The sequence below is a fragment of the Schistocerca piceifrons genome, chromosome 6 (genome assembly GCF_021461385.2).
Source record: "Schistocerca piceifrons isolate TAMUIC-IGC-003096 chromosome 6, iqSchPice1.1, whole genome shotgun sequence".
In the NCBI taxonomy this organism is placed as follows: domain Eukaryota; kingdom Metazoa; phylum Arthropoda; class Insecta; order Orthoptera; family Acrididae; genus Schistocerca; species Schistocerca piceifrons.
The window spans coordinates 29,248,259-29,262,783 of NC_060143.1; the positions used below are offsets into that span (position 1 = coordinate 29,248,259).

Here is a 14,525-nt window from a genome sequence, read left to right on the forward strand (position 1 = left end):
ACAACCAAAAACTTTTATTCGACAGTCCGATAATACAGATGAAGAAATGTTATTGTTAAAATTAAACTATTTTAATAATTACTCTTTGACTGGACTGTGGGGACAAAACTGTTAAAGAGTAGTAATGAGGACACACACAATGTAAATGCTTGTGGTTTGGTGCGGGATGGGGGAAGGGGGGACGTCGTGTGCAGCTGAGGCCATCACTCCCAGATTCACTTTTAGTTTTTTTCCCCCCTCTTTCTTCTTTTATCCTTGTTCTCCTTGTGGAATTTAGCACTGTGTGTGTGTGTGTGTGTGTGTGTGTGTGTGTGTGTGTGTGTGTCAGGAAGGACGACAATAAGCTGCCGTGTGACCCATAGTCCAAGTCTCTGAAAAAGGTTTTAACCACAAGCATACTTAAAATTATGGTTCGGGGGAGAGGGCTTTCTGGCACAATTTTATTAAGACTTAATGTTTACTATTTGACTTCAGTCAAGTAAGTATCGTACATTATCTAAATCCTTAGAAAGTGATCAACTCTTACAATTAATGATACGATAATTGGACATTGAGACTTCTGGGAATATGCAATTTTTTATTTGACGAAGATAAGCAATCTGAAGGTGTTAGGGGGCGGACAAACTGACACACCAACACCACACCAGCATGTGCGGAAACAAACACGATGATAAGTCCCTCGGTAGACCAAAGTATTCCCTCCCACCAGCACAAAAAATATACTATGTTAAAACATGATGCACCATGAATGTGACACCAAAAACACTGCATTCCAGTGGATCTTCACACCGCAAGACATAAGCAAGCTTCACTTGGCAGAATCTGATACAAAGGCGAGTGAGGACCACTTCGTCCCTTCTCAGAGATTGAAAAGAAGTGTGCCATGGTCGAAAAGCTGGTTTGAGTGATCACAGCTTGTTGCTGGCCACTTCCAGGTACTATCTTTTCCAGTCATCCAACTGCTCTGTCAGCTTCGTCAGTCCCCTTGAATCCCATGTGTCCAGGACCCCAGCAGGAGGCCATCTTTTTCTGCTTCCTGTGCAGGAGGTGGATAGTGGTCCTGGACCATCTGAACTATCCTATCTGCTGGGAACATTTGCTGACTAGTCTTCAGAGCCTAAGAGAGCCCTAAAGACAAGAAATTTCCCTCCACTAGAGTCTCATGTGTTGCAGAGCCCTCTTGACCACCCACAGTTCTGCATAGTACACCAAGATGTGACTGGGTAGGTGGATTTTTAGTGACAAAACCTGAAAAGATAACAGAACACCTAACATTTTCCCCTTGCTTTGGACCATCAGCAAAATTCACCATGTGCTTGTGACACTCCAATAAAAGGCATTAAAAACCCTTACAAATATAGGCAGAGTAGGGGCATTCTTGTGCTCCATCATGTCCAAGTTAAGAGCAGGCCTGTCAGTCATCCAAGGAGAGTATGTGCTCCAACCCTGTTTAAGAATTGGTATGGCTACTACACCAAACAGGAAAGAAAAAGCTTAGTTGCCTGGTGACTACTCAAACTTTGTTGTACGAATTGTTCAGCCGCAATACCAATAAGATGCTCAGAGATGGACCTCACATTTGTATACAGGTCAATCCATGAGGAGTTTGTCGTGGATGTTAAAAGGTGTTACACCAGCCTCTGCACACAGGCAAGAAATGGGAGTAGTTTGATAAGCTCCTGTAGCAAAGTCTGATGCCAAGTAGGACTAGCTGAGCCACACACCACAAGTATCACACAGCGAAGAAGGACTGCAGCAAGATAGTGAGACATCCACGAGATCCCCATTCGTGCAGTCAAAGGACAATATTGTGTCTCCAGGTGGTGCCATATGCTTCCTCCAGATTGAAGAAGAGCTGTTTGTGTAGGAACGACTTATCACACCCTCTAACTGGAGGGGACTGTCAAGCATGAACTGGTATTTCTGAAACCCAAATTGGAAACAGCTGAGCAATCTCTCAATGTCACAAGCCAACATTGAGCATCAGTTTAGCATCCATTCAAGAGTCTATCCTATGCAGCTAATGAGCTTAACACTTTTTTAGCTATCTGGAGACTTGTCCTTCCCTGGCTTGAGAAGTGGTATCAGAACTATCTCCCACCACTGATCTGGATAGTAGCCTTCAGTCCATATTTTGTCCCAGAGGCATAGGACAACTTCTTTCACCTCCATGCTTAGGTGTCATAGCATGCCATATTGAATCCAATTGGGTGCTGGAGCACTCTCATGCACATCTGTTAATGCAACTTTAGTTCCTACATGGAGATAGGGCACTTACAATGCTCGAAGTTGTAGGCGAAAAGTCTAGTCTGCTATTTGGAGGACACCATTGTTCAATATGGCAGGTATTGAACCCGAACTGTCAGTCCTTGATATATTCTGAATGGACACTAATGTAGCAGAATGGAAAAATACATTAAGAACCATATTGATCTCAGCTCTACCACAGACTGCCAGTACCCATCTAACTAACTGCAGATATGAAGTATATTCAGCTTTCTCTCTTTTGTATCAATGTTATCTATATAAAACCAATAGTTTGGGATGTACTTAGTCATCTTACTCTGTTATATCAATAAATTTGCATGAATACTCTACTGTAAAGATTTTCAAATTTCCCAAGTAATGTAAACAATTACTGTTACTGGTATATTTCAAATACTGGTGCAGAAGTAATAAATGTATCAAATAATAAGGTTACAGTAAAAACATGCTACGAACATTTACAAAATACTGAAGTAATTAACATTTTCATGTAAAGCATTGCTTGGACAAATAAGATCTCGTATTCACCCAAGTCAGGTGTGCCATAAATTTACGTGATGAAAGAAGTAGACATAGATATCTTGTAACAAGACTTCAATTTTGGAGCGAAAGTCACCAGCTTTTTCTTGGAACTCAACAGAACTTAACACTGGTTTGTCTGCCAAGCTAATAACTGCAGCAGTGACTTTACAGGTGCAGCTACAAGCACACGTGGGTGTGCTAACATCTGCATTGGCAGTTTGTGTTGAGGCATCAAACTTTGCTACTTGTTGCTGCATGCTGGCAGATGTCCCAGCACATACATTGGCCATTTACATTGAGGCATCCAACTTGGCAACTGTTTGTTTGACAATGACAGAACAAGACTGCAACTGCTGGAAGCAAGTAAGATTTTCAAGGCTATGGAGCCTCCTGGTGACCCAAAGCTCTTGACCAAGACTGGATAAGCACCTGAGCAATTAACACGACAGGGAGGTAGTGTGCATGGCAAGCCCTGGATCAAGAGTATCTAAACCACATCTTCCACAGGTTTGCTTACCTTTACATGCTAGGATGGTGTGCCCAAAATGTCTGGCACTGAAAGAAATGCATCAGATTGGGGACATACAGGTAGACTAAAATGTATGAAATCAACCTTGAAATATTCAGGTAATGTGGTTGAATTATAGGAAAGGATTAGGATAGTTGTTTTTTTTCCTAATTCACCATCTATCCATTTCACCACATTTCTCACTTTATTATACTTTTACTTTCCCATTGCACTAAACGTTCACTTGGGTCCAGACAAATAGTGTTACTTCTTGACACAGTGCCTTTGCTGTAAGTGAGGACGTCTTGCATTTCAACAATGATAAGATATTCCCCAAGTTTTTTTTTCCTTTGCAGCAACTTAGGCACTCAACTGGACATCATTGTCTCTATTAGAAGGCTACCATTCTGCAATCTTAATAGACTTAGGAGCTCCACTATTTTCTGTACATAGAATGAAGATATTCTCTCTAATGTTCCCTCCTCCCTATTCATGACAATGAATTCATTACTATGCTCTGGCATTGTTCTGTTGCTGTTGTTCAACACTGATGTGTCCAGTGGGCTGCCCACCAGAAGTCTCTTTGTGGAGTGGGTAGGTAAACATTCCAGTGGCCCACCTCTTCCACTGAGAGTTCGAATTTTGTTGTTATTCTGAGCCATTTTGGTCCCAAAAAATGATAGGGAATCATTCACCCACCCAGACAAGAGTCCCATTGCCTAGGTAAGCCTTTCAGAACGGAGGTGCGACAGGTTCCCGCTAATGACTGTTCTACTTCAACAGCCACGCATCTTATTGGTACACAGCATACCTTAAGATTGAGGCCTTTTTTTAAATAGAGGTGTGTACCTTCCTTGCAACCCAGGCAGTCAAGTCAAGACTCCAATTTGCTGACACACACTGTGTTCTACCATTTCACCACGCAATGGTCGCTGAAGCATGCCCAGAGTGTAGCGTTACTGACAACTGGTGGCATTTCCCAATCCCAAGCTCGGGAAACCCAGGATCACCAAACCTGTACAAAGACTGAAGTCCCTGAGGCACATGAGTTGGGAGACAGGTGTGGCTTTTTGAATGTCATGGATGCAGTGAGTGTTACACACCCGCACGCTAGTACATACTCTGTTTCCTGGTTCAGGAAATTAACATCACTATCAGTAATTTGTCATACTAACAGTTCTTTTCACAATCGTGAAAACAGAGCAAAATTTCTTAAGAAAACACAAATAAAAAATTAAAAACTGTTTTTGCCCATGGAATTAAATTGCACGGTAAAGAGTCTATGGTAATGGAAGAGTGAGACAATATCAACACGTTAAAAAAGGATTAAAGCAGTTCTTTTAGATAAAACATACTACACACTCAATTATCATTTGAACTACACATACTAGGTGTTGTTAAAAAAAGGATAAGTACAAATTAAACATCTATCATTTCACAACATACTTATTTCGTCTGGTACTGGAAAATTATGTGTTCAATATCTGCGATGATTTTGAGCTCAATGTCTTCACTTTGGAAGTGCACTGACCCTCTTTCAGATAGAGAAATGGGAACACACAAAATGAATGTAACAGAGAGATGAGGTATCATCATCCTGCCAAAGTCCACCGAAAGGATGTGAGTATGGTGTGTACAGTGACACTTGACAAGATATGAATAAGTACAGTAGCAGTGATTTTGGAATTAACTAGACTGTAAGTAATTATATGCCTGCATGTTTAACTTTTATTTACAATTCACTGTTGTGTTAAGCTGGTATGTAAATATAGCAAATGGTTTGTAGATAACCAACTAAAATAATCACGTAACTAGATAGCAATCTCGGTTTATACTGTAATTAGAAACAAATAAAAGGCAATAAGTGAACAAAATAAATATATAAAACATATAACTTACATATGGATTTATTTTCTTGGAAAGGACACACCCAAAGAAGATACTGAAACATTGTTTGAGCTCAATCTGGTTACTGCAGTCTGAAAGTTAAAAAGTAAATATCCTTGAATAAAAAACAATAGCTGTTCCTATGAATATTAAAAAATATATACTACTGAGTTAATGATGCGCTCTCTCTCTCTCTCTCTCTCTCTCTCTCTCTCTCTCTCTCTCTCTCTCTCTCTCTCCTCCCCCCCCCCCCCCAACTCTCATCAACCGAAAATAGTGTTTATAACACCATACAAGAACATACAACTTTGATACCTCCATGCGGATTTCATCGACCAAGCAAATGAGAACATGGTTAAATGGACACAAAAATGAGGCCACTGAAAAGAGGTGTCCTTTCTTCTCTTACGATTTCTGTATTGACTGGTTTAACACTGTCCTCCATAATTTCTTCTCCAGTGTACCAAAATGTGTATCTCAGACTAGGACTGTATCTAGCATTCTAAATTATTTGTTGCATTTAGTCCAAGCTGCCTTCCAGTGTAGTTTTTTGCCTTTTATGTATTTATAGCTCCCTCTAGTACACAAAGTTATTACCTGATGTTTTAAATTGTATCCTATCGTCTTGTTCCTTCCATTTGGTGTTTTCTACTTAATTTTTGGCCCTTTTTGTAACACCACACCGCAGATACTGATTCTCTTCTTTTCACATATAATGCTGTATTCACGTGTACATCCCCAGAAATTGCTTTTTAAAAGCAAGGCTTAAGGGGGATACCAGCGGACTTCTTTCTTTGTATGGAATTATCATGCCTGTGTTAGTCTGATTTTTAAATCTTTGCTACATAATTCAGAAAAGTGGGTAGTGGCGGTTAGGACCCATATGGCACAGGTTGCAAAGCAATCACTGAACTCCAGAATGTTCTGCCACTGGGTGGTCAACTCCACTCTTGCCACAGTTTGGCGGCAGCAGTCCATTCTAATAGACAACATGTTGGTAGTCATGCACATTTAAAATTCTGAGCAGAAATTGCTGCTTTCAAATGTGGCCTTTCCCCTGATGGGCTCAGATAATTCTGTGACAGGAATACAGTAGGATCTGCCAGTTGGGTGAACCTGACAGATGTTGGACCTGTCTTTTACAGGGATATGACCTCCATCGCTTCGCAGGAGAGCTTCTGTAAAGTTAGGAAGGTAGGAGACGAGGTACTGGCAGAAGTAAAGCTGTGAGGACAGGGCGTGAGTTGTGCCTGGGTAGCTCAGTTGGTAGAGCACTTGCCCGCGAAAGGCAAAGGTACCAAGTTTGAGTCTCGACCCGGCACACAGTTTTAATCTGCCAGGAAGTTTCATATCAGCGCACACTCCGCTGCAGAGTGAAAATCTCATTCTGGAACTAAATGGATAATTTTAATCTGCTTACTGACTTTACGAGATATCAAAACACCTTAGGATTTTTAGTCAGATTGTTTGCCAAAATTTTACTTCAAAATTCACTGAATGCTTCTTGCATCACTCTATTCACATTCATTTTGGCTTCACTTTCAGTTTGTCTACAAGATTGACTTCACTTACATTACAGATGCTCTCTTCACTTTCACTGTAACTTTCTTCTATAAATACTGACCTACAGTAGCACTTTCACATACCTCACAACCTTACTCAGTACATACTTGTCTAAACATAGTGTACAGTGCTTTTGAGTTTTACTCACTTGTGTTCCACAACTCTGTCCTCAGAGCTGAATATTCGGCAATGTCTACCTAGATATTCTATAATTTGTCTCATGGCACTCATGCTAACCAAAAATATTTTACTACCTTCTTTAATATTCCTGTGCATTAATGGCAGTATCAACTATACTATCAGAATGAACCACTTCCCTGGTATCTTAAGTTTTCTAAAGCCAAACTATTCAAGTTGAAATAAATCCTCAATTTTCTTTTTCATTATTTCACATATTATTATTCTCAAATTCTGATGCACGAGGCTTATCAGCAGCTCCCACATTTGTGTGTCTTTATTATTGTGGATGATATTATTCTGAAAGTTTGATGGTTGGTCTCTAGTCACATAGCTTCTACACAAATATGAATAATTATTCAGCTGTCACTTCCTCCAATAGCACTATAAATTCCCAAGGAATGTTACTTTTTTCAAATTATCCGAAGTTCTGTCAAACTGACTAATACTGTATCCCATATGCCACCCATTCCTCCTATCATGCTAGGAGACAATTCCCCCCAGCCCCTCACGGAAGCTATCAATGTCCTCTCTCCACTATCCACTTTCTTCTGCATTTAACAACGGAATTTCTTTCATATTCTTAATATTGATGTCTGTTTCCAACTTTTCAAAATTTATTTTGACTTTACCGAATCCTTAACCTGCTTTTCTACCAGCCATTTCTTTTTAAATTTCTTCTCAACTTCCCTGCAGCCATTTCACTAAAACTTGCTTTCACTTCCTTTTGAATTTCAGTTCAAAGTGACATTATTGTATCACTTCCCTATTCTTAGCATTACTGCATTTCCTTCTTTTGATTAACAGTAAAAGCATTACACATAGGGGGACAGCATTTTGTGAAGTAGTATATATGGTGTGGCCTTTCTTGGCTGCTGTACGCACCAATTTATTAGCCCAAATTTTTATTTTCCCTGGTAACCAGCAGCCTTTGTAGCAGTGGAAAGATGGAGTGGACTGGTTTGTCAGCTGGGCATGTGCACTACATAACTTAAAATGCACTCAAGAGATGAAGGAGAGGATATATATGCCTCAACTGCATATCTGCTCCAGAGCTCTTGAGATCACACAACCATTTAACATCTTGTAATAGGATCTTGAAAACACAACTGAATCAAAACAGAGATCAGCAAAGAATGTCACTCACTTTAGATCAATATAGCTGGCATGAAACTGTGGTAAACTATTAATTTAAAACAGCATCTACATAAGTACCCTTCTTATACTACAAGCAGTTGTGGGTTTCTTGGACATACAAAGTGTTACTCTACCAACCCTAGATAATGCTGGATATTTGCTATACACAAAGACATGCTAGATATAGTTTTGCCTGAATACAAAATCACTTCATAGTATGTGAAAGGTTGGGGGTGGGGAGGGAGGGGGGGGGGGGGGGGGGCAGTTGCAATGACCAGTAATTGTCAAAATGTAAAATTTTGCGACCATAGACCAGGCATTAACTCTTGCGCACACGACCGTCAGATAACAGCCCACAAACCTCAGTGCAGAGGGTGGCTCTGTGGCTGTTCTATAGGCATAAAACAGGTCAAGAACTTATTCTTAGCAATCGTTGATTGCAATCATCTAGTTCAGGTATTATGAGAGTGGCTAGGCGTAAGCAAAGCGTCATGAATAAAAGCTAAAATAAACAATCAAACACATTTCTGTCTACATTATTTACATTCAAACCTTTTATTTTTAATTTGGAAAAATAAAAATAATTTTACCTGAAAGTATAAGCCATAGCTTGTCTGTTCCATCGAGTGGAACAGATGAATTATCTGTCACTGCATCAGAAACATTGGTGGGTGCAGATCCCCTTGATGGAGTATTCATGAATTCAAAATCATTCAATCTGTCTATAACATTGCCACTACCTGGAAGTTCCACATCATGACCACCACTTACACGAATACTTTTAAGTGATTTCACCCAATCATGCAACAGCATTAGATGCTGCCACAGCCTGTTAGCATTACTCCCAGCATCACAGGTGATATTCTGAAAAAGTAATGTAAGTCAAGAAACGCTGATATTTCTTTAAGTAAACTATTGTAACACAAAGTGACCTAAGATATACCTGCACTTCTTTGTTTGTAAAACACAAAGAGTCTGGCTCATAATGCCCCAGTTTCATTCATTAAGATTAAGCCAGTGAGGGTAGCTGTCAAAAATCCCATCATAGCCCAAGAAAGTCAACTAAACAGGAACTTCAGATACCTAAAGTAACTATACACGATATTGTCAAAATCAAGGCTGTATCCAAAAAGGTCTAGACCATAAGGAAGCTATGACTGACAAACATGATAGAATAATAAAATTATGCACATGCTGTGTTTAACAACTTTGACAGGCAATGCTTGACTGTACAAACAACTTGCCTGGACAAAATGCTCCTAAATTTTCTCATCTACAGCTACATCAGAGATAATTTTCACACCCATAAAGCACAAAATATTCAAGATTTCAGAGTCTGGTTTGCAGGCAGCATCAGCATCACTTTTGATATGTTGAGTGGACATGCACACACATTGTCTTTAAACTGAACAGGTATCATTACAGCACAAAACAATATCTTTATTAACAGTATTACTAAATTTCAGTAAGGTAAATAGTTCGTCTTTATACATCATAACACTGAAAAGTAACAGTTGGCACCTCTGAAGCAGCGGTCTGCTGACACAAAGAGGTACTGTGTGAGACATGCCTAATGTAGATCCTCATGCCATCTAGCTGTTGCAATGATGCAATCCAGTTGTAAGAACGGGTGGGTTACAAATCGCCATACTGTGTTGCCACCTCATGGCAGATGTAACAAATGGTCGATCTAAGTTACAAATTTACTAAATTATATTAGCTAGTAATTAAATATATTATTGTCTGCCAATTTTGTTAAAAAGCTTACAGTGTTAAAACAGGTGTAAAATTACGTATTGTGTATTATGTGGCTTTAGAAGTAAGTAATAACTGTTAATGGGATTCCCTCTTATTAATCTGAGCAGCAGTATCCCACCCTTTATGAGAAGAGAGAGCTTTTGAACAAAGATTGTCTAACAAGTCAGTACTAGTGCCAGCACAGTGCATGTGTATAGTGAAAATCTAGCACTGATAAAATCAGTCTTTGACAACTGACGAATGGCACTACTATTTAATAAAACGTGCACATAAACTGTGTGCTAAGGAAGAAGAGGTTTGCTCTGACTTATTGTGGAGTAAAAAGCCAATTGTGTTGTGGGTTACGGGGCTCTGCAAGCTGCAAGAGACATATTGCTGGCTATACGTACAACTGAAGAAGATCCTATAGCATTTAGAGCTACAAATTGTAAGCTGCCACTTCACATTTGTTAAAGGGGCTTGGACATAGCTCGCCACCACGTGAAATGCAACAACTTTATTTGGCCTGTGCCATAACATGTAACAATCTTATTTTGTTTGTGCTACAACATAAAGTGGACTTTGAATAGGGAAGCCACGTTGTCAAAACATGTAAAAGTCATAACATAATTGGAACTGCATGTTGAATAATAATAGACTGGTTATTTATGAAGCAAATGCTTATCTCATGTGTTTATGTATTTAAAAATCAACACCTTATAGTTTCAATGTTTTAAACCAAAGATTTTTACAATGATAAAAGCTGGTATTTATTTCAACAAAAGATCATTTATGGACTTACACTGGTTTTTAATATATAAATCACAAACCAGCCAAATTTCGTAATGGATGCTGGGTGTCTCTGTTACTGTTGAGAAGAAGATACTAAAAGGTGAAGTGAAAGTACTACTACTTTTCTCCAGAAAACTGGGGTGGCTTGGGTACTTCGCAAATCCAAACAAGTGGCGTGTGACAAAATCTGAGTATGTTAATTAAAGTGAGGTATAGATCATAACTGAGACCCGTTACATAATTTCTGATTACATATTGCTATGTGACAAACTTTTTCATCCCTGTCTGAAAGATTTTTATAACATCAACACTAAACATATTACCACCACAGTACATAAGCATCTCCAATGCTTCTCAAGTTATTCATTAAAAGTTTATTATGTCACTTTGATGAAAAGTGCTGTTCTATTTAAAATAATTACTTAAGTGTGAATCTACGCACATTAATATTACGCATTCCTGCAAATTTCAGTGTTCCATGTTGAACAAACATCCTGTACGATCGTCACCTCAAAGGCAGTTAACATAAAAGTATTAGGTTTCCTCTATGATTATTTGTTGTTAAGATCTGTTTACTACCTTTTAAAGTAATTTGTGTGGCAGATTGCAAGCTCTCACAGACAAAAGAGTGATCAGCCATCACATAGCTCAGTATCTATTGCACGCGACTGTCTCCCGTAACTTACAGGTTCAGCTATCAAATATGGTTAATAAAGCAATTGTTACAACCTATGATACAATAAATTGAACAATGGAAACTCCAGGTACGAATATCAACAACATAGGAAAACGTAGATTGCTACTTACCATAAGACGACGAGTTACGCTGCAGACAGGCACACTTAAAAGACACTTACATAGAGTTTTCAGCCACAGCCTTTATCAGTAAAAGAGAAATACACACCACTCACACACACACAGAAGCACATCTCATGCATACGAATGCTACCTCCAGCATCTTGGGCCAAAATGCAACTATCACGTGGGATGCAAGCAGCAATCTGCAGGGGGCGAGGAAGGATAAGGGATAGTAGCACACGTGTGGGGAGAGACTAACGCTGTCTTGCAGAGTATGCAGGGCCTAGGAAGCCAACAGGCACAGCATCAGGAAGTTGTAGGGCAGGGAGACAGAAAAAAAGGAGTAAATAAGGAGGGGAACTGGGAAATGTTGGCGGGTGCATTGCCAGAGGGTGGGAAACGAAGGAGGTGGGATAAGAGAGCTGGTAGGAGATGACAGAATAGAGGGGGTAGAAACCGATGAGTTGAGGGTGTGGGAATGTGTGTTACTGTAGGCTGTGGCCGGGATAATTATGGGGGCGGAAAATGTGTTGTAAGGATAACTCCCATCTGTGCAGTTCAGAAAGGCTGGTGGTTGAGGGGAGAATCCATATGGCTCGGGTACTGAAGAGCCATTAAAATCACCCATGTTATGTTCGTGCTACACGTTGGACTACTTTGCTCTTGGCCACAGTTTGGCAGTGGCTGTTCATCCTAGTGAACAGTTGGTTGGTAGTCATACCAATATAAAAAGCTGTATAATGGCTGCATCAGACCTGATAAATGACGTGGCTGCTTTCACACGTAACCCAGTCCCTGATGGGATAGGAGTACCTGTGATAGGTCTGGAATAGGAAATGCTAGGTGGGTGGGTTGGGCAGGTCTCACACCTGCGTCTTCCATAGAGCTATAATCCTTGAGAAAAGGGTTGGGGTTGAAGGTGGCACTGGGATGGACTAGGATGTTGTAGAGGTTGAGTGGGCAATGGAACACCAGTTTAGGAGTGGTGGGAAGGATCTCAGGTGGGATGTCTCATTTCAGGCCACAACAATAGATAATCGAAGCCCTGATGAAGGATATGGTTCAGTTGTTCCAGTCCGTGGTGATACTGGGTGACAACTGAACATAACCTGCTTGATTTAAATGGTTGCTTCACTACTGAGCCATCTGTACCCTCTGCTCCATCACCAGCTTTTCCAAACTGCATGGATGGAAGTATTCCTTACAACTCTTTCTTCATTCCTACATTAACCCTAGACTTATCCTGCACTAATGTACTGTCCTCACACACTACACCCAACAGTTTCCACCCCATCAGTCACATCATCTCCTACCCATTCTCATATCCTACACACTGTCTGCTGCCCTCTGCTAATGCAACCGCCCATCTTTCCTCACTTCTCTCCTTTTTTCCCGACCTCCCTGTCCAAAGATCTCTTGACGTTCTGCCTGTTGGCATTCTAGTCCCTGCATACTCTGCCAGACATGGTTCATCTCTCTTCTCACATGTACACTAGTATTCTTTCCCCTTCCTCGCCCCCTCCAGATTGCTGCTTACATCCCATGTGATAGCTGCATTCCAGTCCAAGATGCTGGAGATGGCAGTCACGTGTGCATAAGGTGTGGTTGTTTTGTGTACGAATGGTATTAGTTTCTCTTTTGCTAATGAATGCTGTGGCCGAAAGCTCTATGTTAGTGTTAACTAGGATCTGCAACTTAGCGTGTCTTCTTTACAGTAAGTAGCAATGTCTACTTTCCTGCACTGTTTACAAAATAAACTGAATCAAATAGGGACAACGCAACCTCAAACTCATAACTGCAAAAGGAAATGTTGAAGTTTTGTGATTGTTGTTATCAAAAAAAAACTTTAAAGCCCTTTGAGACATTTATGACTTGCATGTTTATCCTTGTTGATTTGATTCTTTAACATTATCAAATTGGGGCACTAGGAGCCAAACATCTTACAAGAGATAATGAGCTACTTAAACATCTTTGTAGACTTTCCCATCTGTAGTATGATGGATGATAAATGAATTATTACATGTGATATTACATTTTAAAATACCTCAATATAATAATCATGCCCATTAAAAACAGTCAGTAGTAGAACTGTACCATCTTTTCTGAATCAATAGTGACAATAAATGATGACATCAAATATCACAGTACAGTACAGCCTTTACTATAATAAGAATTAAATTGATGGTTAGACCGGTGATGATACTGTATCTACATAACTGAAAAGATGTCACTGCTCATCTAGTTGTGCAGCTGTGATTGCTGAACTTCTACAGCTTTGGGTCAAAAGCAAGTAAGTCAAATGCTAAGGTAACTACACACTCAGATTGCAAGAATGTGATATTTTGTATTTCTCAAAGGGGCAAAGAGGGTGCATTATGAATAACTGAAGGCTGTCAAGCAAGAAGAGACTATTGCAACGTATGAGAGAACACAGTACTGTACAACTGATGAAACATAAACCTCAGCTGACTACTGATATCCCTTCTGTACAACTGCACTTGAGGCCAGTATAGTTATGCAGAAACGGAAGAAATTATTAGGTGAGAAACATAAACCTCAGCTGACTACTGATATCCCTTCTGTACAACTGCACTTGTGGCCAGTATAGTTCTGTAGAAATAGAAGAAATTATTAGGTGAGATTTATTCACATCATCAACATGTCCTAGGATCATGACGCACATGACAAAAAGAGGATTGAAACCTCAATAACATTGACAATATCTACTCTACAACTACAACCACCAAGTTGTAGCAACAGTGCACAACACTTAAAGGTTGCAGGCTAAACCAATCAATAATATAGCAGTGAATCTTGTGGCACTCTCAGTTCAATCTTAATTACACAAGACTGAACAAAGAGTTAGCTACTACATTAAAAATGTGTAGGTTTAAGTATTACAGCAGCATGAACACACTGGATAAGATATTTAATTTGTATTTCATAACTAAACTTTTTGTTAAATGACATGAAAAAAGGGAAGGATTATGTATACAATAGAACTCTCAATAACTAAAATACACTGATAAGATTATTAAGAAAGCATGCATTGACTTTCAAATATGAAATGCAAAAAGAAGACTAAAATAAACAATGAATAATTTCCAACTTTTAGCAAATCCACCATATTAAATTTGGT

At 39.5% G+C, this 14,525-nt stretch overlaps 1 protein-coding gene across 2 annotated transcripts in view; it reads right to left on the reverse strand.

The window, feature by feature from the left end:
* LOC124802767 overlaps positions 1–14,525 on the reverse strand; it is a 146,853-nt gene that overhangs the window by 49,291 nt on the left and 83,037 nt on the right. For both annotated transcript variants that reach the window (XM_047263760.1, XM_047263759.1), the window contains exons 6-7: positions 8,650–8,923; positions 5,195–5,274 (exon numbers count right to left, since the gene is read on the reverse strand). In XM_047263760.1, the coding sequence (XP_047119716.1) occupies positions 5,195–5,274; positions 8,650–8,923 (354 nt within the window). The remainder of the gene's footprint in view (positions 1–5,194; positions 5,275–8,649; positions 8,924–14,525) is intronic.